The sequence below is a fragment of the Rutilus rutilus genome (assembly GCF_951802725.1).
Source record: "Rutilus rutilus genome assembly, chromosome: 7".
Taxonomy (NCBI): Eukaryota; Metazoa; Chordata; class Actinopteri; order Cypriniformes; family Leuciscidae; genus Rutilus; species Rutilus rutilus.
The window spans coordinates 41,761,902-41,786,430 of NC_140221.1; the positions used below are offsets into that span (position 1 = coordinate 41,761,902).

General features: G+C 36.3%; 1 protein-coding gene across 1 annotated transcript; it reads left to right on the plus strand.

Moving 5' to 3' along the window:
• The first annotated feature begins 519 nt into the window (after positions 1–519).
• Positions 520–22,931, plus strand: castor1 (cytosolic arginine sensor for mTORC1 subunit 1). The gene is made up of 9 exons (XM_084413835.1): positions 520–781; positions 8,613–8,683; positions 11,911–12,104; positions 14,613–14,748; positions 15,957–16,080; positions 17,824–17,934; positions 18,029–18,111; positions 19,740–19,834; positions 21,506–22,931. Exons 1-9 carry the CDS (start codon positions 669–671, stop codon positions 21,572–21,574), a joined length of 996 nt encoding a protein of 331 aa, XP_084269961.1. The 5' UTR covers positions 520–668; the 3' UTR covers positions 21,575–22,931.
• The last annotated feature ends 1,598 nt before the right edge of the window (positions 22,932–24,529 follow it).

Sequence of the window (24,529 nt, forward strand, 5' to 3'; positions counted from 1 at the left end):
CTGATAGAAAGACAGTTAGCGTGAAACGAGTCCTCAATGTGGGCGGGGCTTCGCGAAAGGGGATTTGATGGAACTAAATAATAATTTTCCTATTTTAGAATAAACGTTTTTCTCAATTTCTCCATGTCATTTTTACAGGTGTAAATTACTGCCTGGATTGCTTGCTGAAGTGAAATACAGACGGCGTTGTCACGTGATACCCGTTTCTTTTCTCAGCGCGGCTCAGGATCGACCAATCACGTGTAACGTTAATCATGATCACTTGTGATGAAAAAATTAAAACATTTTTAACAGCTTGGTAGGGTAGATATCTATTCATGTGTCAGGTGACAAGCCTTTAAAATAATAATTAAAAATATGTGCATATTGTGCAGCTATGTGAATACGAATGAGCTTTCTGAGGCTCCAAACGCCCCCTGAAGGAAGCCAACTGTAAATGTCATTGAAAACATTTCTTCAGATCCACTTTCCAATAATTTCTCGAATCGAATTACATCGAATGTGTCACTCCCACCAGTCAGCCACCAGCAATGCACGAGGATGAAGCGTTTTCATCGCAGTGTCTTGTAACATAACATAGGCGGATCTCGCGTAGCGTTATTTAACGCGCCCACCTGCACTGTATAGAATACATTTTCAACGGCGTCTTCCTGGTGGACTAGTAAACGATGGACCTGCACATCTTGGACCACAGGTTAAGGGTCACTTGTATCAGCAAATCTGGTCTGGAACATTACACCCATCCTCTGATCAAACTGATATTTCTAAGAAACAGGACGAGGTAAGAACAGTCAACGCCTGTATGAGTTTGCAAACATGTTATTGCGCGTTTGCTGATGCAATTAATATATCTAGTCTAGACAACAATTCAAGTACATAGTTTGCAGTGCGTTCAACTGCAACTTAAGAGCCTCACCCTGTTTTGGTTAGTTTGGATAAATGATAAATAACCAAATGATGTCAAATCATGCACATGAGGCCTTTGTAAGCTTACAGTTGCACACTGATATAACGTTATAGCTAAAAGGAAGCTGTTTTCATTAAGTGAGCAATTTCTTGTGCTCAGCTATGTAAATGACTTGAAATAATGTCTGTAACTCAAACCTAATGCTGCCTACCTGGACAACATACTTGGGCATGCAGGTTTTGACATGCATCTAATAAGTTACATTTTTATGCAAACCTCGCGTTAGAGTAAATTAACATGGGACAAAATAAAACTTTTTCAATGTGCATATGCATTTATACAATGCATTTCCTAAGTAGAGTGTGGAATACGCATTTCACAGTTAAAACATAATTTGTACTGCAACATTGTACTCCAACCTTTGTCTGGATTAATGTGTCGAGTTATACTCTCAATTTTACACTTGAATAAAAGTTAGGGTTTGGGTAATATTTTATTAAATGGCACACATGGCCAAAGTGACATCTATGGAAAAGGAAGATTTTTGGCAGGGTTGTTTTTCTTTTTCTTTTTTCAATGTGATTGTAAAATGTCGCCGATTTAAATGGGATAGTTCACCCAAAAATGAAGATTTTTCATGAGATATTTTGAAGAATGTTGGTAACCAGACAGTTGACGGGAGCCACTGACTTTTTTTTATAGTATTCATATTATTTTTTTCCAACTATGAAAGTCAATGGGTGCCGTCAACTGCAAATTTTCATTTTTTGGTGATCTAGGCCTAAGTATTTTGTTGGGCATCCTGGGACTTTAGTATCTGCTTAATGCCTGAATTGGCTGTTTTTTTCCAAGTCTGTGGAGACTTTCAGGATTGGATTCCCATAGAGCTTGGAAAAAGCTTGTGTTTGTGTATTCAATATGCCTTTTCTGGTTCGTTCAGCCATATCTTGTTGAACTTTCCAGAACCTTGAATGCTACAGATAATGCTCCAGAGTTTAACATATCACTTCCTAAGCCTAAATCTATGCCCTTTTTCATCTTAAAATGCAGAAATTAAAGGGATAGTTCACCCAGAAATTCTCTCACCATTTACTCACCCTCATATTGTTCCAAAAATATATTCCTCTATATTCAAAGTCTGCTGAAACAATCCATAGCTTTCGTGAAATAAAATACTTTTTTTCCCTTTTTTCTCTGAAAATCCAGTGAAACTGTAGCTTCTTAAATATAGTGCATATTCAAACTTGCCATGCCAATTTCAATCATTGGCTATCTTTCCATCCAAAGTTGCGAATTTAGCTTATTTGCAAAAGTGGAATATCACATAAATCATTTGCGAATAAAGCACAGTTTCCATCCCGTGTGTTCAAGAGAACAAAATCGTCACTTCTTGGGAAATTGATGCAAAATATCTGTAATAAAAATGGAAGTTGGAATCGGGGAAACCACTGTGGCTTGTTTTCCTACATCATAAATGACTCTCAGAGTGCGCATACGAAACGCAATAAACACTGTCATGTTATCTTGCGTTCAGCTTCAGATGCATGTTAGACGCTTCTAGGTGGTCATTATACCAATTATCATTGGTACATTGGTCATTATACCATTATATCAGACTTTGGCTTAGGTATTTCAGAATGACCAAACCAACAAATGCTGTGCAATAAAACTGATCCACTGGTTAGTCCAGTGACGCAAAGACATGTTAGTTTTTTGTTGTGCATCGAAGGATTTATTCGGCAGGCTAAATGTGTTTCCATTGTAGTTTATGCGCATGTCGTCTTATCGGATACAAAATTTTTTTATCCTCCTCAATTGAGTGCATACGTTTTTAATGTGTTTTTTTTAAAAAAATTAATTGATGCGCATCTTGCCGTTTCCATCCATTTTTTTTTTTTATGCAGCATCCCAAAATGCACATACAAATTAATGGATGGAATACAAATACAAGATCTCATCTGTTAATGTTATTTTCTCCACATGTACAGCTATGAGCACAGTGACTAAAATCTGCATTCAAACGTTTTAAACGTATTAAGATTAAATAAAATTAATATATAAACTTTTAGTCATAGACTACAACTGTGGCCAAGTATTGACAGTGACATTTGTTTCACAAAGTTTGCTGCTTCAGTTGTTGAGGTGTTGATTTAATTTGTTTCTAGATTATTGTGCAGATTGATCAGATTCATTTGAAATAATTGCAAAAAGCTTCATTGGCCAAAAAACTTTATCACAAAAACCCAAATTTCAGTTTTTTAGCCCTAGCACAAGTTGTTTGATAACATAACATACTTTCTACTGAACATAATTTCACTAATCATATCATCAGCACATGGTAAAGTGTGAACAAGTATTAGGGTACGTTTACACACAAAGATATGCTTAAAACGGAGATGTTTTTCCTTTTGAGTTTTCCGTGTATCAAAACGATCCCCATTCACACGGACCCGTGAAAACGACAAAAAATGCCATTTTCTGCTGCCAGGCCATTAGATGGCAATGAAACACTATAGACTGAACACGTGATACGCATGTGCATGATGTCATCGTCTTCAGAGATTCGCCTTTTTGTTGTTTACACGGAGGCCATTTTAAAAAAACTAGCACTTTGAAACCCGTTTTCAAAAGGTTGCGTTTTCAGGCACCCAAAACGCCGTTGTCGTGTAAACAAACGGCCAAAACGGATACATTTTATGTTTATAGTTGAAAACTGTGTCATGTAAACAGCCCCTTAAGTCAAGTAAAATCTCATCATTCTGATTGGATTACAAGAGCAAACTGATTGCTATAAAAGGAGGGAAGAAGTGCTTCCAATCATTGTGTTAGAAATGGTTATATCCAAACATCATCACATGCAAAAAAATTGCTGCAAAGATTATTGCACCTGAAAGAACCGTTTACCGGATCAAGAACTTCAAGCAGAGAGGTTCACCTGCAGTTAGGCTTCAGGACGTCCCAGAGTGTCTAGCAAGAGCCAGGACGTCTCCTACTGAGGAGTCGCTACAGAATCGTGTCAGCACCAGTGCAGAGCTGCTCAATATTAATATAAGCATGTCAAAAAGGGCTGCAAAGATGCCACTTTTCTCAAAGACAACAAACATCAGCCTGAAATTCTGCAGGTGGTACAAGGATGGGACAGCAGAAGACTGGTGCAAAGTTATTTTCTCTGATGAAGCCCCCTTCTGATTGTTTGGGACATCTGGAAAATTGATTGTTTGGAGAAGAAAAGGTGAACGCTACCATGAGTCCTGTGTCGTGCCAACTGTGAAGCATCCTGAGACCATCCATGTGTGTCACAATTCTGCCCAAAAACCCTGCCATAAATGGTATCAAAACGTCCCGCAGAACAACTCCCAACAACCCAGGAGCAATTTGGTGATGATCCATTCATTTACCAGCATGATGTCACAAGGCAAGAGGGATTATGAATTGGCTCGGAGATCATAACTTTGACATTTTGGATCCATGGCCAGGCAACTACCAGGATCTTAATCCCATAAAGAGCTTGTGGCCAATCCTCAAATAGCGATTGGGCAAACAGAAGTCCACAAATTGTGATCAACTCCGGGCACTAACAAAGCAAGAATGCATCACCATCAGTCAGGGTTTGTCCCAGAAGCTGATATCCAGCATGCAAGAGCAAATTGCTAACTTTTTGCATATATTGAATGTTTTTTTGCCAATAAAAGCCTTTAAAACTTATGAAATACAAATCATTGATTTCCAGTATACCATTGAAACAAGTGAAAAATAATCTACAAACACAAAAAAATGTAGGTCATTGACAATACTTTTGGCCACAGCTGTACATGATTAATTGAAATAAAATGAAATTGCGGTTATGGCTTTGTGCAATTATCAAATTGCAAGGGCTCTGATTTAATTAAATATATGCATGAGTCTCAGAGTGAAACTCGACACTGTGCTCTTACACACATCCGCCAGTGTTTGCAGCGGTTCAAAGCTGCTTGGCTCTGTAGTAAATAAGCAGATGCAGTAAATGCCGTAGTAAATAATTAGCTCTAAATTTTGGGTCATGCATTTGGGAACACAACATGACCAACTATCTTTCCAAACTAGAAATGAGGAGCATATTTTTTCAACAAAAGAGAAGATTTAGGGGCTCCCAGCGGTTTTCTATCAAAATAAATCTTTGGTGGTTTAACTTCAATAAATGAGTTTTATAAAAAAAATCTTCAATATGCAATTTTTATTTTACAATGAAATATTACAATTGTAATATTTGTTTTTTAGTAATTTCTGTCTGATGCTCCCAGCCATGCTGTCATGACTTATCGGGCTTTCTTTGTGCTTGCCCCCTTAATTGCTGCTTGCAGCTATATTTATTATTATAATGATGGTTGCACTATTTTATGGTGATGTAGTTACATTGTACTTACTCAAATAAGTACTGAGTAATATTAATTAACTATATCTACTTACTATAGAGTTAGAGTTACTGTTAGGGTTGGGGTTTGGTTTAGGGTTAGTTACTTGTAATTATGCATAATTTACTGTTATTACTATAGTAAGTACATGTAGTCACGTGTAACTTCTTCACTTTAAAACAGTGGTTCTCAAAGTGTTGGGCTGCAGGGGGGGCGCAGGAGATCAGCAGAAAAAAAACAAAAATAAACAGCCGTTGTAAAAAATAAAGTGGCATCAGATTTTTTTAAAGGTTTAAAGGGGGGCGTGACAAAAAAAGTTTGAGAACCACTGCCTTAAAATAAAGTGTTACCTTATGATATAGCCATATTGATATATAATCACACAATTTTGGCCAAATTGTGTAGCCCTACAAACAAGTACAGCAAACCTGGAATTTTGTTGAATCGAATTTTAAATCGCAATCTCAATTTGTGCATGTGTATCTGTATCAGTGTACTGGATCCATGCATTATTTCTTAAAGTGACAGCAGCCTAATATTCCTGCTGTCTGTTTTTAGTATTAATCAAACAGCAAAAGATAAGAACATCACTCGCTACTCTTGGCTGAATAGCTTTTGTACATTTTATATTGGTTAATCTTTAATTAAATACAGTGAAGATTATGTGCGATGTTGTTTTACATTTGATTACTTTATTGAATATCTGTACCTGAAAGCTACTGTTAGATACCTAAATAACCTGAAAAGCACGGTTTATTTTATTTGTAGCTTTGCTCTATTTTATTTATTTATTTGTGCTGTTGCTTGTAATTTGATTTATTTGTTCTTATTTTCTTTATTTTATACATAGCACATACCGAACCGAAACCGTGACCCTAAAACCGTGATAAAAAACCAAACTGTGAGTAATTTGAACCGTTACACCCCTACTCTGCAGTAAATACTGTATTCGTAAAATTACACGCATACAAATAATTCACATAATTATTAGTGAATGATACCCATTGTTACTTTTCTCATGAACGTGCATAGGAGAACTAGAGGATTTAACAGCTAATAGTGACTTAAATCTATTTTCTGACTTGGAAAGACTTTGAATAGAGTGCACCAATATAGAAAACATACATAGTTCCCTCTCTTTTCTCACCGTTCTGGAGGATGTTGGTTTAACACCACTCCTATGTTTTCTCTTTTTTTCCAGAAGGCTATGGAACTCGTACAGGAAGTTGAACCCCGGGCGCTCTAGATGTTGTTAGGAAGTGTGAGACTAGCTGACACAATGCTGCTGTGCTGAGTTAGCCCTGAGGGTGGGGATGTATTATTTTCCTTCTGTTTGGCCCCTGGATTGATGTGCCTAGTCATTGGGGTCCGGATTGTATTCCGCTGAGTTGCAGACAGCACAGGAATCAGCTGCACTGGGCCTGTGGGTCGTGTATGGCAGCTCTTCATTCAGATAAGGGCTGGTGCACTGGTGGTCTGATAGTGTTTCAGTCTTCTTTAACTGCAGTAGTTAATGTGAAAGTTAAACAGTGCCGTGCACCATGTTAGCGGACTACTGCAAGAATGAGTACTGACGTCAAAGCAAAGTTTCTTAGTGGTTTCTATTGCAAAAAGAAAGAAAGAAAATTGCTACACAAGACTAATGTTTGCAAGCACTTTCAGTCATCATTCATTGTCATCGCACAGGGAAAAAAAACAGTTTTTTCATAGAATAATAAAGTCATATAGGTTTGAAGGTAAGTAAAATATGCAAGAATTTATTTTTGAGTGAACTTTAAGGGTGTTGTGAGGTCACAAAAGTAGTGTGATAAAATTGAGAAATAATTATAATATTATTCATTAGCCTAACTATTCAATCTTTTTGTTTACCTTTTTTTTTTTTTGTGTGTAAATGTATAAAGGTATCACCTTTCAAAAGTTTGTGGTCAGCAATTTATTTATTTAATTTTGTGAAGAAATGGGGTGGATTAAGTAGATTAAAAATGACAGTGAAGGCATTTATAATGTTCCAAAAGGTTTATATGTAAAAAAGAATAATATTTTGAGCTATTCATCAAAGAATCCTGAAAAAAACGTATCATGATTTCCCAAAAAATATTAAGCAGCACAGCTGTTTTCAACATTGATGATAAGATGTTTCTTGAGCAGCAAATCAGCATTTTAGAATGATTTCTGAAGGATCATGTGACACTGAAAACTTCTCAACTTAATAGAAAAGTTATTTTCAATTGTGATAATATTTCACAATATTACTGTTTTTTTTGTGTATTTTTGATCAAATAAATGCAGCCACGGTGAGCATTTTAAAATCGTACAGACCCCAAACCTCTGAAAGGTACAGTAGTGTATTTGTTTTTAAAGGGATACTCCACTTTAAAATGAAAATTCTGTCATCATATACTCACCCTCATGTTGTTTCAATCCTGTATGAATTTCTTTCTTCTGCTGAACAGAAAGGAAGATATTTAGAAGAATGTCAGTAACCAGACAGTTTCTGGTCTCATTGACTTCCATAGTATATATTTCTTCCTACTATGGAAGTCAATGAGACCAGAAACTGTCTGGTTACTGACATTCTTCTAAATATCTTCCTTTCTGTTCAGCAGAAGAAAGAAATTCATACAGGTTTGAAACAACATGAGGGTGAGTATATGATGACAGAATTTTCATTTTAAAGTGGAGTATCTCTTTAACTTAATAAATGAATGAATGTTATTAGAGTGCATGACTGCTGTACGTAACTAATCAATATTATTGTATTTTATCTTTGTTTTCAGTTAAAATTCATGACACAGTCTAATTTCAATTGCACAATTCAACAGCTCAAGTGTTCTTTTCCCATGATTCCCAGCTGCTTCTCAGCTCTGTGGCTCTTAGACAATAGATCGACTGAATGAAGTGGAGCACGTTGTTCTGGGTTCCTGGACCGGCCCCTAAAATATTTGGGTCAAACCCCATCGTGAAGAAAGCAATTCACACGAACACACAATCTTGCAGAACTCTTCACCTCAAACTTATCAATCGCAAAAACAAACCAGTTCAGCATCAACCCAAGTGCAGAATCGGATGAATGAATTTCAGATGTTGGCTCTAACTTTAAGTGAAAGAAAAAACAGCTTTCACTTTTTCTGCAAAGGGGTCTGATGTGGTTTCTCTCGCCATCCCACGCCTCCCTGCTGGAACACTCTTTACAACAATCTGCCATTGTTTTTGTCTGTTTATGCAATGTCTGATCTGTCTGTTTTGTGTTTTTCTTTCTCTCTCCCTTTATTTGTTTTCCCCTCTCTCCTGTGGCTTTTCTCTATCTCTCACAGATGCAAATTTTTCAGCCTCACAGAAACTCCGGAAAATTACACCGTTGTCCTTGACCAGGAGGGATTTAAAGGTAACACACACACACACACACACACACACACACACACACACACACACACACACACACACACACACACACACACACACACACACACACACACACACACACACACACACACACACACACACACACACACACACACAACTGCTCTCCTAATTCTCTTGTGTTCAGTTGATGATGACACTCATTGCCATGGAATGTACTGTGTATTATATCATTTCTTTGTTAATTCTGTGTTTGTTGTGATTATATGTTGTCAACATTTGATCCTGGGGATTCATAATCTGACATTTCACACTGTACATTTCTAAACCCTGGGTTAACATTCTTATTTGCATAAATGCAGTGTGAACAGCCATGATTGGATAAATGCAGCGGCAAAAATATTCAGCTAGCATATTCAGTATTTAAATATTTAATCTATTTTTTGACTAAATTCAAGTTAAAATCAGTCTTTATTTGATTCATTACTTGCATTGACGTGAAGAATATGGAAATGTGACATGCTTGAACAAGATGGACAGAATAATGCTTTCCATGATTTACTTGGTTGGCAGATAAAAAGGTTCATTATTCAAAGTGATGCTGTTTGTATTTGAAGCAATAAAACATTAATTATTAAAAAAACAAACAATATCAGTTCTTGATTTTTAAGTAAGATCAAAATCTGCTCTATTAGCAGCACATACTAATTCATTTCATGAAATATTAATAGAAAACATGAAATATTGATAATTATCATTACTTTCTACTATGTATAAAATATGTTGCTAAATATATATTTATAAATTATAAATATATTGAAAGAACTCTCATGCTCACCAAGGCTACATTTCTTTGATCAAAATGATATTTAAAAAAACAACAACAACAAAAGACAGTATTGTCAAATGTTATTAAAATTATTCAATCTTTTTTTTTGTGTGTGTGTAATTAAAGGAGAACTCCGGTCAATTTTAACATTGAGCTCATTTTTTTGTACATTTGGAGTGCTGTCAATACAGAGAACAACGACAAAAACATCCTGTTTTCGGTGGAAGGCCATAGTAATCGATTGTCGAGTTCACGCGCGTGATCATAGGTACTAAACCTATGCGCGTGAACTCGACAATCGATTACTATGGCCTTCCACCGAAAACAGGATGTAAACAAAGGTATGAGCGCTGGCTGAATTAACTTCATTTTTATTAATATCTCTAACATCTACTGCAGTCAGATCCACCCGTGTTCACTCGGAAGGAATCACTCACATGACCTGTGCACTTGTAATGACACTTAAAGGATGTTAAGAGGCTAAAAAGCAGGCTTACTACTTGCCCCATTGAAGTCAATAGGGTGCAAATTTTAAAAATAGAATAACTCGGTGTAGGCAACACCGATTTTTGTCGTTGTTCTCTGTATTGACAGCACTCCAAATGTACAAAAAAATGAGCTCAATGTTAAAATTGACCGGAGTTCTCCTTTAATTAGTTGTAATTATATATTATAATATTATTAAATTATTTTATTTTAATATATTTTAAATGCAATTTATTTTTGTGGTGGCATCACTCCAGTCTTTAGTGTCACACATTTTTTTCCCTCAAAATCATTCTAATATGCTGATTTGGTGCTCAGTTGAAAATTGTTTTGCTGTTTAATATTTTATGAAATTCTTTGTAACTTAAATATAAATGTCTTTGCTGTCACTTTTGATCAATTTATTCAGCAAAGACACATTGAAAGTATAATTTTTTAACATTACTATTTATTTATTTATTTATTTATTATTATTATTAATTATTAGCAGGGCAAATGCAAATCTGAACTACTGACCCAATTGGACCAGCAGAAAAATATCCTGGTTGTTGTTGATCCCTGAAAAGATTCTCAATGTCTCAAATGATCTCTATTGACTCTGGAGCATTGATCAGTGAACAGGTGACCAGAACACAGAGTTCTTGGCTGTTATTATCGAGCCCCTCTGTAACCCTGTCCTTTGCCTCTGATCCAAACAGCTGTTTCCTCTGTGCTGACAAGCCCCTGCGACTCTACAGCAAAAACCTTTTCCTCTTCTCATAGTCTACAGGAAGGCAAAAACGACTATATAGGAACAAAGTTTCAGAGGCAGTGTTTGTTTGCAGGTGTTCTGATACGAGAGCAAGATGTTTTCTTTCATTTTGAGACGTCCGCATGTCTAAAACGTATAATCCTGTGCAAGGTGTTAATGGGTTACAGAATCACCCTGTTCATCTCTGATCGCTTATGCTGACAAAGTGCATGCCTGCCCACAAAGACATTTGCAACTTCCTGCTGTAATTGTGTGAATAATTATAGACTCTGGATTGGTTAGAGTGTTCACACAATCAGTATTTGAGAAATAACTTCCTATTGTGCTCTGTGGTTTAGTCTGTCATACTGTAATTTCATTAGACTAGTTTCATTGCATAGGGTAATGCAACTATATTTTTACATTTATCTGAAGAAAATGTGAGTGCTGTTTGCTTGTGCAAAACTCGCATTTGCCATGATGCTAGAGTTTGTTTGCTTATTGGTTAAGGTCCAAAAAGATCCCATGATGCACTGCTGTTCACAAGTTTGGGGTCAGTAAGATCTTTTTTTTTTTTTTTCATCAAGACTGCATTTGTTTGATTAAAAAAAACATCATATTATTGTGAAATATTATTACATTTTAAAATGTTTTCTGTTTGAATATTCTTGAAAATGACATTTATTCCTGTGATCAAAGCTGAATTTTCAGCATCATTACTCCAGTCTTCAGTGTCACATGATCCTGCAGTAATCATGCTCAAATAACTTAATAAATATTTCTTATTATCAATATTGGAATGTGTAAACTATTATTTGGTGTATAGATGATTATTATTAGAGCATTTATTTTACATAGTAATAATTTGTTATGTTTTAAATGTTTTACTCTCATTTTTGATCAGTTTAATGCATCCTTTCTGAATAAAAGTATTAAATTCTTTCCAACAACAAAAAAATCTTACTGACCACAAACTTTTAAACTGTAATGTATCGCTCAGTCCTTCTTTCAATGCAAGGCATTATCATCCACCAAGTAAAAATCACCCTATCATTCGGTGCAGAATGAGTTTCTCAATGAAGTTCTCCACTAAAAATATGGTGTTTTCTCTACAAATGTCGTAAAATGTGTTTGAATTGTAAAGGAAATGAATGTAAACCTGGTATATTTGATTGATACGGACTGATCCATCATCCTGTTCTTCCAGAGCTGCAGCTGTCCGAGCACTTACAGGTGGAGGGCTCTACTTGGCTCCCGCTCAATGTCGTCTCCAATGGCAACGCCTCCAGCAGCTCACAGGCCGTGGGTGTCACCAAGATCGCCAAGTCCGTTATCGCTCCATTGGCTGAGCAGCATGTATCCGTGTTCATGCTCTCTACATATCAGACCGACTTTATCCTGGTAAGCGAGTGTGTTGTGTCTTTGAGATCATTGGCTATGTTTCCATCCACCTATTTTTCTGTACATTTTGGATTATCGCCAATTATTTTGGAAACGCCAAGGTGCGCATAAATTCTAAATATTTATCTGATAAGACATGCTCCTAAACTACGATGGAAACACATTTACCGAATAAATCTCGGAATGCGCAACACAACACTCATGTGACTTTGCCTCAAGAGTGGATGTGATTGGATAACTGGACTTACCAGTGAATCAGTTTCATTGCACAGCATCTGAAAATTTAGTTTGATTTGGTTTAATTTCATGTTTCACTTGATTGAATTCCAAGGGTGTAACGGTACACAGAAGTCACTGAGGTTTCCATTTCTAGGACTCGCACATTTCTTCACTGAACTTCCACGACACTCATTATAACAGCGGAAACAACTTACAATACTCCGTCATTTTTGGTCATACAGATAAGAGTAAAGGCCCTTGCACACGGAGTCCGAAATTTTCGCACGTTAAAAAAATAAATACGACCTCACCTTATGTCAATCACGCTTACACACGCCTCCGAAACTTTAGTCCGATTTTCTGCGTTTTTCGCATCCGTTGCAAGCATCTTGAGTTGTGTTTTGACAATTCAGAGCCACCGAATCACGAATACGGAAAAACGCATGCGAAGATTTCGGACTCAGCGTGCAAGGACCTTAAGACATCTTCTGTTTTTGTCATTGTACACTCACAATAAAAACAAATCATTCTGCTTTTATAAAATAATGCCGCTTTCTGCCGTCCCGGTTTCCTTCCCGTGAAGTTAGTGGAGCGCATACTAGCAAGCTCTTGAACTCTGAACTCCTCAGGTGCTTCTCATTTCTTATTTGTGCATCCTTGTTTCCTTTCCTCGTGTCTTAGCCTCACCCCATCAGGATGCAAGGGAAGGATACATCTGTGTTTCCTCGCTCATGACTCCTCATGAAGCGTCCTCGTTTCTCGCGTCCTCGCGGTTCAATTAGAGAATTGAGATGCCCTTCAAAATGGCTGTGTTCAATCAGTTTCCGAGGAGAGAGGAAACGAGGAAGCATCAATCTGAGTATTGAGAAGCACCTATTGTTTTGGGTTGGTGCATAAATCGTCTCTTCTTCTGCTCTTTTTCCTGTTGTGGCGGTTAGCAAACAGCATTGCCGTGCATGCTCCATTCTGGATTGGAGTGTGGATCACCTGTGACTGACTGTATGCACCGAAACCGTGACGGTTCAGGACGAATACATGTACCGTTACACCCCTATTGCATTCCCAAACACCAGCATAGCAAGACAGAGTTTATTGCATTTCGTCTGCGCGTTCTGAGATGCAAGTAATTTATGATGTAGGATAAAACAGCCACAGTGGTTTCCCCGATTGCAGACACTTCCATTTTTATTACAGATATTTCGCACCAATTTCCCAGGAGGTTACCATTTTGTTCTCTTGAAAACCAGGGATGGAAACTTTATTCACAAATGTTTTATGCAATATTCCAATTTTGTGCACAAGCTAAATTTGCGTATAACACACACATTTCTTATTCAAGCCTATCAGCAACTTTCCTAGAAATAATTGGATGAGTTTAGGCTGGAATATTTTTTCTTGCATGTCATGTGACATATTCTTTACATGTCACAACCCTCAAGTAGGAGAAGTTGGAGCTTCCATAAACTTTCCAACTTAAATGTAAATGTGAACTTTATTTACTTACTTATTTTAGATATTGATCATTGATAACTCTGACATGACAGGAACGCAGCAGTATTATTTTATAATTATTTGTATGTAATTGTTGCTTTGTTGTTGGGGAAAAAATAGCTTTGTGCTGTGAGTGTGATTTACTAAGCAAAGAAAGCAACAAACACAGAAGTGGAGCCTGCGGACATTTGGCTGAACCCAGAGACACAGAACAGTGTTAATAAATGAAGTATTAAGGAAACATGCTCTAACATCAAACACACCTGCTTGTTGTAAATGTTTTACAACTTTATGACCTTCTTTTGTTTTTAGTAAGTTGGTAGATGTGTAATGAAAGTGATGATGTCTGGACATTTATGTGCTAGAATCAGAATTATTTTTTTTCTTTCATTTTTTTCTGAATCCTTGACCTTGATTCCCCCCCCAAAAAAAGACATTTAGAAGACTACCAAATAGTCACCCACCGGGGGGTGCTACAACAACAACAACTTTAAAGGTGTCCTTGTCATACATTTAAGTACTGAGAAATATGAATTGAATACATGCACTTATTATAGTGTTATGATTAGGTTTTGGTTTAGGGTTATGCATAATTTATAGTTATTATTATAGTAACTACATGTACTGTAACATCTTTAACAAGGACACTTTAAAATAAGTTTTGCCTTTTTTTAACAAGTGCTAACACATGCTAAAACTGAAGTACAAAAGAAACATGGCCACCTCAGGGAGTGCTGTTAGGAGTTTTATATAAACATTTATTTTATCAACTTACTGAACTGGATGTTTGTGTTTTAGGTGCGAGAGAAAGACCTGTCGGTGGTGGTGGAGACTCTAGTGGAGGAGTTTAATATTTTCAGAGAAGAGGGGGGAGAGTCAGTGCCTGTCCACAGTCAGGACGCCTGCAACGGCCTTCAGCGAAACGGAAGAGAGGGTGAGAGCGCATGAAGGAAAGGCATATACTTTTGTTCAAAGTTTGGGGTTGGTATGATGAAAGTGGTCTCTTATGCTTACCAAGACTGCATGTATTTGATCAAAAATACTGTAAAAACTGTATTATTGTGTAATATTAGTACAATTTAAAATGACTTGGAATATATTTTAAAATTAAATGTATTCAATTTTTATTGTCGCATGATCCTTCAGAAATCATTCTAATATGATGATTTGCTGCGCAAGAAACACTTTTTTTTTTCTAGTATTCTTTGACTAGTAGAAAGTACAAAAGTACAGCATTTATTTAAAATAGGAATATTTTGTTACATAAATGCCTTTACTGTCCCTTTTGGTCAATTTAATGCATCCTTGATGAATAAAAGTACTTATAAAAATCATACTTGCCCCAAGCTTTTGAATTGTAGTGTATTCTTCACACATCTTGCCCTTACCCTTTTTGTTTTTGTTTTGGACAAATAATGTGAAATTGTAAAATGTATCTTTTTAAGAATAGTTCATTATACTCTGGAAACATACTGTAGCTTTAATATTTCAAAACTTCCTCCCTGGTATAAAAAGATCTGGGGGCAGATTTACCAACATCTTTAAAAAAACGGTATAAAAAAACTACTGTCAGGATTTACTAAAGACACGCAGTGAAGAATTAGCACTGAAAATGTGCGGACAGGGTTCATTTTGCGGCTGACCGCATTGCAAATGCATTTGTAGGAGTTTCCCTTTCAGACGCAAAATGTATAGGAGAAGAGTATTTAAATGAATCATGCAAGGTGATTTACTAAGGTTTGCGGTTGTCAATTTACTGGTATTTGCGCCATTATTTACCACCCCCAAAAAAGCATGTCTGAAACCAGACGCTAATTTGCGCTGCTGTTGGTAGATTGTCATTGTGGAAATGATCCGGCTGCGTCTGTGTTCTTTATTTTGCGTGTCGTCAGTAGATCGCGCTCAGAACTTTCCACTTCCATCGACGCTTTTATGGGATTGCGTTCTGCCCTGTTTAGTAAATCTGGCTCCTGATGTCATTAACACTTGACCGCACCCTTTTCTTTGAATAATTCATAATTGTACCAGTGTTTTGTATTGACGCGTTGATTCAATACCAGCTAGTACATTTAAACAAGTGTTAGTATTCCAAGTGGAAGTATTGTTTCTGACATTTTAAAGTGTTATTTTGTGTGTGTTCAGTTCCACATGCAACAGTTCATCCAGTGCTGATTCCTGAGAATCAGTTTTGCGTAATGAGTTTGGATCCGGATACTCTGCCAGCGATCGCCACCACCCTCATAGATGTTCTGTTTTACTCGAACAGGTATGAAACATGTTGTGAGTGATGCTGTTTTCACTGCTTTGAATTTTGTATTTCATATCCACCTGATTGGCACCAACAATACCAGGCCCAAATTGATTGGTATTTACTGCCACCAAGAGGCGTCTTTAACTAATTTCAGCTTATCACACAATTTGCCTGCTTGTATAACTTACATACTAAGTTAGTAAGTTGTCTAATGGGGTATATGTCGAACATCACATGACCAAACCTGAAACTGGTCTCATCACAACCGCTTGTCGGATAAAGTGTTAACAGCAGTATGAACTGACAGCGATATCTATGGACTTTTAAGATAATCAGCTAACCTACAGAGTTATTTTTCTTTGTTGGCATTTTCTTTGATTTAATATCTTAATTTTTAGTGTGAAGAAAAAATAAATAAAACACTTTTAGATAATAATCTGGAAATGCGAGGGACATTAGTTATGCTCATCTTTGCTCGTTCCTTTGAAGGTACAGGTGCTGCTGGTCATAAAATTAGAATATCATCAAAAAGTTGATTTATTTCAAGAATTCAACTTAACAGGTGAAACTAATATATTATATTGACTCATTACATGCAAAGTGAGATATTTCAAGCCTTTATTTGTTATAATTTTGATGATTATGGCTTACAGCTTATGAAACCCACGAAATCAAAATCCCAGAAAATTTGAATATTACATGAAAAAATCACACAGTAATTACACAGTGATACCATGGTCATTGAACCAGGTTTTGGTTATTTTGGCAGTGTGGGCAGGTGCAAATCCTGCTGGAAAATGAAGGAAGCATGAAGTGCTCTGAAAATGTCCTGGTAGACGGCTGTGTTGACTCTGGATTTAATAAAGCACAGTGGACCAAAGTCCTCTTTTCTGATGAGAGCAAATTTTGCATCTCATTTGGAAACCAAGGTCCCAGAGTCTGGAGGAAGAATGGAGAGGCACACAATCCAAGATGCTTGAAGTCCAGTGTGAAGTTTCCACAGTCTGTGTTGGTCATCGGCTGGTGTTGGTCCACTGTGCTGTCCACTCAACGCAGCCGTCTACCAGGACATTTTCAGAGCACTTCATGCTTCCTTCAGCAGACAAGCTTTATGGAAATGCTGACTTCATTTTCCAGCAGGATTTGCACCTGCCCACACTGCCAAAAGAACCAAAACCTGGTTCAATGACCATGGTATCACTGTGTAATTACTGTGTGATTTCTTGTAATATTCAAATTTTCTGGGATTTTGATTTCGTGGGTTTCATAAGCTGTAAGCCATAATCATCAAAATTATAACAAATAAAGGCTTGAAATATCTCACTTTGCATGTAATGAGTCTACATAATATATTAGTTTCACCTGTTAAGTTGAATTCTTGAAATAAATCAACTTTTTGATGATATTCTAATTTTATGACCAGCACCTGTATCTTGAGTAAAGTGGTATTACTGTATACTTATTATACTTATCTATATTTACTTATTACTTATCTATATTTTAGATAAGACCTGCAACACAAAGACATAGAAAAGTGACCCAAAAAGAATTCTCCCCCAAAAAATCATTGCCTGTTTCATGTCAAGGGATAAGTTGAATCATGTGAAATATGTAATCGAGTTACATTTCAAAACCAATCATATATATACAGTGTATAATCCCATTCCAAAGTGATCCATTTATTGAAATAACAAAAATTAGCATTTGTATGTGTGTGCTGTTTTCATTGAGTTTTTTTCATGCATTTTTCTCCTGCAGTCCTAAAGAGGGCGCCAGTGTTGATCAGGACATGGAATGTATCAAGTTCTTCTCCTTCTCTCTGATTGATGGATACGTCTCCTTAGTGATGGACACAGAAGCACAGAGACAGTAAGACCCTCACAGAGTTATGAATGGGTGATATCAAAGCTTTTTTAGTTGCAAATTTCAATAAAAAAAAAAAAACAATGTGTGTTTGTGTCAGATTCCCAGCTGATCTTCTTTTCACCAGCTCCTCTGGGGAGCTCTGGAGGATGGTGAGAATAGGAGGGCAGCCTCTCGGCTTCGGTGAGCTTTCTTTTAGACACATTCAAAGGCACCATGTAATCAACAATCCCACAATGCATTACAGTTAGCTCAGTAAAAGAAAAGAAAAAAATAATGTACTTACAGTACAGTACAATTCATTCAGTATTGGAAGGCATCAATATAAAAATTAACATTTTAATCATTTTTATTTTATTTTTATTCTAATAATTGAAAAAGTGCCCCTATATCCCTGTTTTAAAGGTTCCTAATTTTGTTTTGGAGTTTCTTATGATAGGTTTACATGCATCCAAGGTCAAAAAACACTCTTAATGACCTCACAACATACATTGCAGCATCACCTCTTTTCTCAGACGCTTCTATAAAGGATTCGGTCTCTCTAAACCCCTCTTACTCTGCTCTGATTGGTCAGATGGCCCAGTCTGTTGTTATTGGTCTACCGCTTACATTGCATTTCGAAAACCAAACACCCATTACCATATCTGAATTTCAGCTCTGGATCTTGCACAGTGATATGGACAGTTACGACGGCGTTGGTTTTACCGTATCAATTCGAGGCCGAGTCCTCATCCTTTGGAAGTGTGTGAAAAGTGGATTTGCTTTCACAGCGCAGAAAACGGCATCTCCTCGACATGTTGACAACACAAACCAAACTCTTCCAGTCTCAGCTACAACTACAGTGTCTGAGGGCGAGTCAAACTACCAAGTAGACGTTGTTCACGGGCAGTCAACGAAGGCCATAGGCATTATGCAAATTTGTTGTTAATTGTCAATAACTCCATTTACGGTGCACTTTGATCTTTAAAACTTTCCAGACCTTTTACATTTACAAACAGCTATATTACACGATGCATGAAATTATATATCCGAAAAAGCATAATAGGGGCACTTTTAAAGGTGTAGTATGCAATTTATGAGATTGTTGTTGACCACTGTTGATATTTGAAATCAACCCACTCAAACACACCCCTCCATTCATTGCTACACCCTCAAAATTCATAAACATGCAAATTAAATGCATATTTGAGCATAAATGTCTTAACATATGTCAGTGTCATTGATTTGTCTCAAGATGCACACCAGTAATGCTTTTTTTTTGTAAGGCACATTTATAAAAGCTACTTGAATGTCCTAATTGAACTAAGGAATAATTCTGTCTTAATCCAAACCCTGTCTGTGAAACCAAGCCATTAAATATTTGTTTACATACATGTCATGTGACTATAACCAGCATTAAAGAACTGTGAATCTGCAAATGTGTTGTTAAAATATTGAAATATAATATTAAGTCAATATTTGACGGCAAAGGTTTGGGAATCTCTGGTCTAAAATTGTGAGTCTCTCATGCACTTCACATGTAGTCAACGTTTTGTATGACGCATAGTTGCTGACTATGACGAGCATTCAAAATCAGTCACTTAATATTTGTGTGGAAACTGTGATGCATATGTTTCAGGATTATTTTAGAATGAATATAAAAAGTTTTTAATTAGGATGCCTATGTATATAAATGTAATGGTTTTCTTTCTGATCCAATCACTAGTCCAGACAATAGCAAAATTTGTTTAGCTGGGCGATAGAAGAATCGATAAAATCAGAAAGTTTGATTTATTCCAAATATTGACTGTTATCTGACTCTCCTTTTGCAGATGAATGTGGGATAGTTGCTCAGATCTCTCAGCCTCTTGCAGACAGTGATATATCAGCGTATTACATCAGCACCTTCAGCTTTGATCATGCTCTGGTAAGTTTGATATTTTCTCTCTCTTTTTTTTACACATAATGTTTGAGCTCTATGTAATAGTCAAACGATGTGGGTTTTCTACACATCTAGAGATCAGGGTGCCCAATGTTCAATATAATACAAAATAAGTGCATTATTAATTTGGGTTTATTATGTGATTGCTGACATTACAGTCTGTGGAGGTCTAGAATGCATAGTTTAGTGCATTTATATGTAGTATATTTGAATAATTTTTTATATTTACGTGACATTGACCAACGGGAGGACAAGTGGTTGCCTAATAATCAGCAAACAGAAGAATTTCAGAATCTGCTCTGACTGGATGATTTCTGCAACACCGCCTCTGTTTATTTCCATTATGTCACGTGTTAAATCATTTTCATGTTTTTTTTCCCTACTTTTCCTGGAAACCCATAAGAATTTTTGCAGAAACTGTCTGGTTCCCTATTGGTCATAGGTCATTCTTACTCATCATCAGATCATCAGCTGATATTACAATGTATTGCATGGACCCTTTTCACAGACTGTGATTATCAACATTACAAGTCTAGCAAAGTTTTTAATATTTAAATAAAATTAACAAAATTGTATCCACATTTATAACGCTATACTTCGTGTTATATTACCTTGGATGTAAATGTAAAAAAAAGAAGAAAAAAGTCAACATTTTTGGGGTGCTTCTATTACAATGGCTGAGGGAGTGACGGCAAATTTGACATGACTCTCTCTCCATTTTATTTTATTTTATTTTTTTATCTTCTGGAAAGTCGTGGAAATGGTATCGCAGATTTTTTCTTTTCTTTTGCTAATGCAGATACAAAATATGTTTGTTTTCTGTTGTCTCCCATACACCGCTATAGAAGTTTACCCAACTACTGTATGACAACTTTTGCTTCTGAGAACACCGGATATGTCTATTACATGACTCTCTGGAATGCTTGATTCTGATTGGTCAATCACAGCATTTTTGTATAATTGACCATTGTCTCAGTCAGCCAATTTCTTAATTGAGCTAGTTTAATGTTTCTCCTCTATCTCTTTCTTCTCATAATAAATAAAAGTATTGTAAAAAAAAAAAAATATATATATATATATATATATCGGTAACATTTTTATCAAAGAATCCTGAAAAAAATGTGTACATAAACATTTCTTGAGCAGCAAATCAGCATATTAGAATGATTTCTGAAGGATCACGTGACACTGAAGACTGGAGTAATGATGCTGAAAATTCAGCTTTGCATTACAGGAATAAATTATATTTTAAATATATTAAAATAGAAAACAGTTATTTTAAATTGTCATCATATTTTTATCAATATTACTGGGTTTTTATTTTTAATCAAATACATTTGGTGAGCATAAGAGACTTCTTTTAAAACCATAAAAAATCTTACAGTTCCCAAACTTTTAAACGGCAATGGCTTACATACAAAAGTTGAGGTTATCCGCTTGTCACATAACCTGCTTTCTGGAATACTCTGATCCACGCGCGAGTATGAGATGATGCGTCTCTGTTTACGCCAATCCTAAAAAAACCCCGCTTCATACGAGAAAACTGTTGTTCAGTTTACACCATGTGCCATCCCTAACAAATATTGCATATTTGGATGGGATGGGATCATCCCTGTGTTTTTGTGTCATCTAAATCGAAACCTTTTTTTGTCTCAGGTGCCCGAAGAAGATATTGTGAGCGTGATCGAGATGCTTCAAGCTCAGAGGAAAGACACGTCCAGTTGAATGCATCTTCAGCGTGAAGACGGTAGAAAAAGACCTTCACGGTGGATCTCGTTTGAGCCACTAACACAGTATTATTCCACATGACCGTCTTATAACCAGATTTGAGAGGACATTGATGCAGCATTTTAATGCTTGACTGTTTGAAGCACTTTTCTCTCAATGGAATTGTAAGATTAGAGGACGCTATGATTTTGGACGTTTATTTCTTAATTTCAGGGGTAATTATAATACACAACCAGAAATCCCTGTTTGGTTTAACTGCTGCCATTATGTTCCGCAAAAAAATACTTTGAGTATTGCACAAGTCTTCCATTGTTTTTTTTGTTTTTTTTACGTAACCCTGTTTGAGGTCAAGCAAAAGGAATTTTAATCGGTGTAGCAACTTATGGTGTCATTTAAACATTGCACTTAGAAAAGACGTTACTGATGGTGATTATACTGATCACTTTTGAATGAGCATATCGCACATAGCAGTCAAACCGTTATGAGGGATTCTTTTGTTTAAATTCTTGTTCAATTCTTTTGCGAGCTCTAAACATGCCCAGCTCTAGTGTGGCCTTAATGTCAGAATAGGCTGCTGTTTTGTGACCTATTTTGGTCACTACTAGTGAACCAAGCACAGATATATATACACACATAGTACTGTAGCGATAGTTCATTTAACCTTTTGATTGGGGCCCAAAAAGCTTTTAAAATTACATTGAAAACTTTTTCCAGCTATCTTTATAATGAGCTAATGGAGAATCTCAGATGCAATGAGAAATGCACTAATTGATTTATACTTTGTTGGCACAATCACTAATAAATCCAGGAATCAGATCTGGTAAATGAATGAAGCTCTTTCTAGAGAGAACTATATCTTTGTTACAAATAAGCTCAATGTTTTGGAAGAGCTGCTGAAACAAACACTAGCATTAATGTGTAGAATATTAGATGAATAACTAGGGTTACTTTTTTTTGTGTGTGACTCTGCATTTGCTAACACTTTTTTTCTTTATATGGTGATAGTGTTTTCAGGGCACTAAAGCAGCATTAGGATAATTGTCAAAGTGCTTTTTGAGATCACGGTTTAAAGAAAATTGTATATTAAGAAAAATATTTGTTACTACAATGCCATAAAGGAGCTATTTTCATACGTTCATTTTTTATCTAATTTCTACAATATTGGAAAAGACCAAGTAACGGTGTGTAAAAACTTTGTCTGTAAAGGTCAGTAAAGATTCTGATCACGTGTTATTCTTTCTTGCTTTTTGTAGACTTGGTGCATTTAACTAATTTCATTTTTGGTACATTTTATACAGTGTCAAAGGAATTACATAACACATTTGTAACTGCTGCTTGATCAATAAACAACTATAAAAATATTCTTGGCATTTGTTAAAATTGTGTTTAGAGGGTCATGCATACAGTCACAACACTTGGAATTACCTCATGTGATCACTTTAATATGCATGCACTGTTTGTGCATGCTCCCCTTTGTCATGTGATTCCCTTGTTCTCATGTGATCATGTTGTCATTGGTTCATTGTCTTGATTGTTCACAGGTGTGTCTTGTTTAGTCATCAGACCTTAGGCTTGTTTGACTTCATGCAGCGCTGCACAGACCGGTCAGAGGCTGACTTGAAGCAGTGCATGCCGGTTAGAAATTTTGTCCGACTTGATTCAGCGCTGACACCATGTGACTGTGACGTATGCCATCAAAGATTCGAGAGCAGCCAGAGGACTCAGCCAGCGCAGCTTCTGCACGAACCATAGACATAATAAATACAATGTATTTATTATGTCTATGAGGAGGCTAGCCTCCCTTGGTATATCAACCAAGTATAGAGAGGAGAGTATAGAGATATTGAATATTTGATCGCAGACAAATTTACTGAACTACCATTCAAACAACAGCTACAAATTAAAAATCAAGGAAGACCCCATGCTTAAGTTGGATAGGCTACAGCAATCAGCTTCACTAAACGACCCAACGTGCTCTTTTAACATGAACATTTAAAATGACACAAGGATGGATTTTTTTTTGTTTGTTTCAAGTGATAGACTAGGACTATAGGTAAGGCAACTTATATTTATATTGTCTTGATGTCTGTGTCGTTTTCTTTAAATATTCAGGTAATAAGTGACCAACAAAATCCTGCCGCAAAATTTTGGTGTGCCTCTATTTTAAAACCCACCAGCCGCCACTGCTTTACAGTGATAACAGGAAACCAATGCAACAAAGATTGTTTTGGCTGTACAGCAGCTCTAGAAGACAGTCATTGTCCAGCTTGAGTAAGTTTTTAATTGATTCATTTCTGGTGTAAAAATCATTAGTTATTAACTTAGGGGTCGCTTGCAAGACACGTACGGTTTTCAACTGAAAACAGAAAACCTTTATGCGTTCTGGCCATTCATTTACACGACAACGGCGTTTTGGTGGCCTGAGAACGCAAACTTTGAAGTAGGTTTCAAGTGTACGTTTTCGAAAACGAGTTTTGAAAGCGTTACGTTATCATCTCAGTGTACATTTGTGAAAATGGTGAGGCATGCACATGCGTATTGCGTGTTTAGTAGGCATGCGCGGTTGAAAACGTGTGTGTGTGGGGACGTGTAATCTTTTTTTACAAAGTTAAATTGCCAATTACTTCTGGCACACGCGCGCGCACACACACACACACACACACACACAAAAACATATCGTCCCCTTGGAATTATAAGGTTCTATCTGACATTTTTGTCAATTTAGTTATTCACATATTCTTATTCTGTGACCACTTCTTTACATTATGTGATGTTGTGTACATTTTGTATTTAGAAAATAAAAAGGTTCTTTCTACAGAGTCAAATGGAATGCAAAAACTTTAAAGCTCAATATCTCAAAACTGCTCAGAACGCAGATAGAACCTTATAATTCCAAGGGGACGATATCATTCCACCGAATGGGTGACATTTGCTAGGCTTTATTTTTTGTAT

Coding starts and splice junctions, on each gene's coding strand:
- castor1 (XM_084413835.1), top strand. CDS start 669: ATGGACCTGCACATCTTGGACCACAGGTTAAGGGTCACTTGTATCAGC. Junction 782..8,612: donor TTTCTAAGAAACAGGACGAG/GTAAGAACAGTC, acceptor TATCTCTCACAG/ATGCAAATTTTTCAGCCTCA. Junction 18,112..19,739: donor AGGGCAGCCTCTCGGCTTCG/GTGAGCTTTCTT, acceptor CTCCTTTTGCAG/ATGAATGTGGGATAGTTGCT.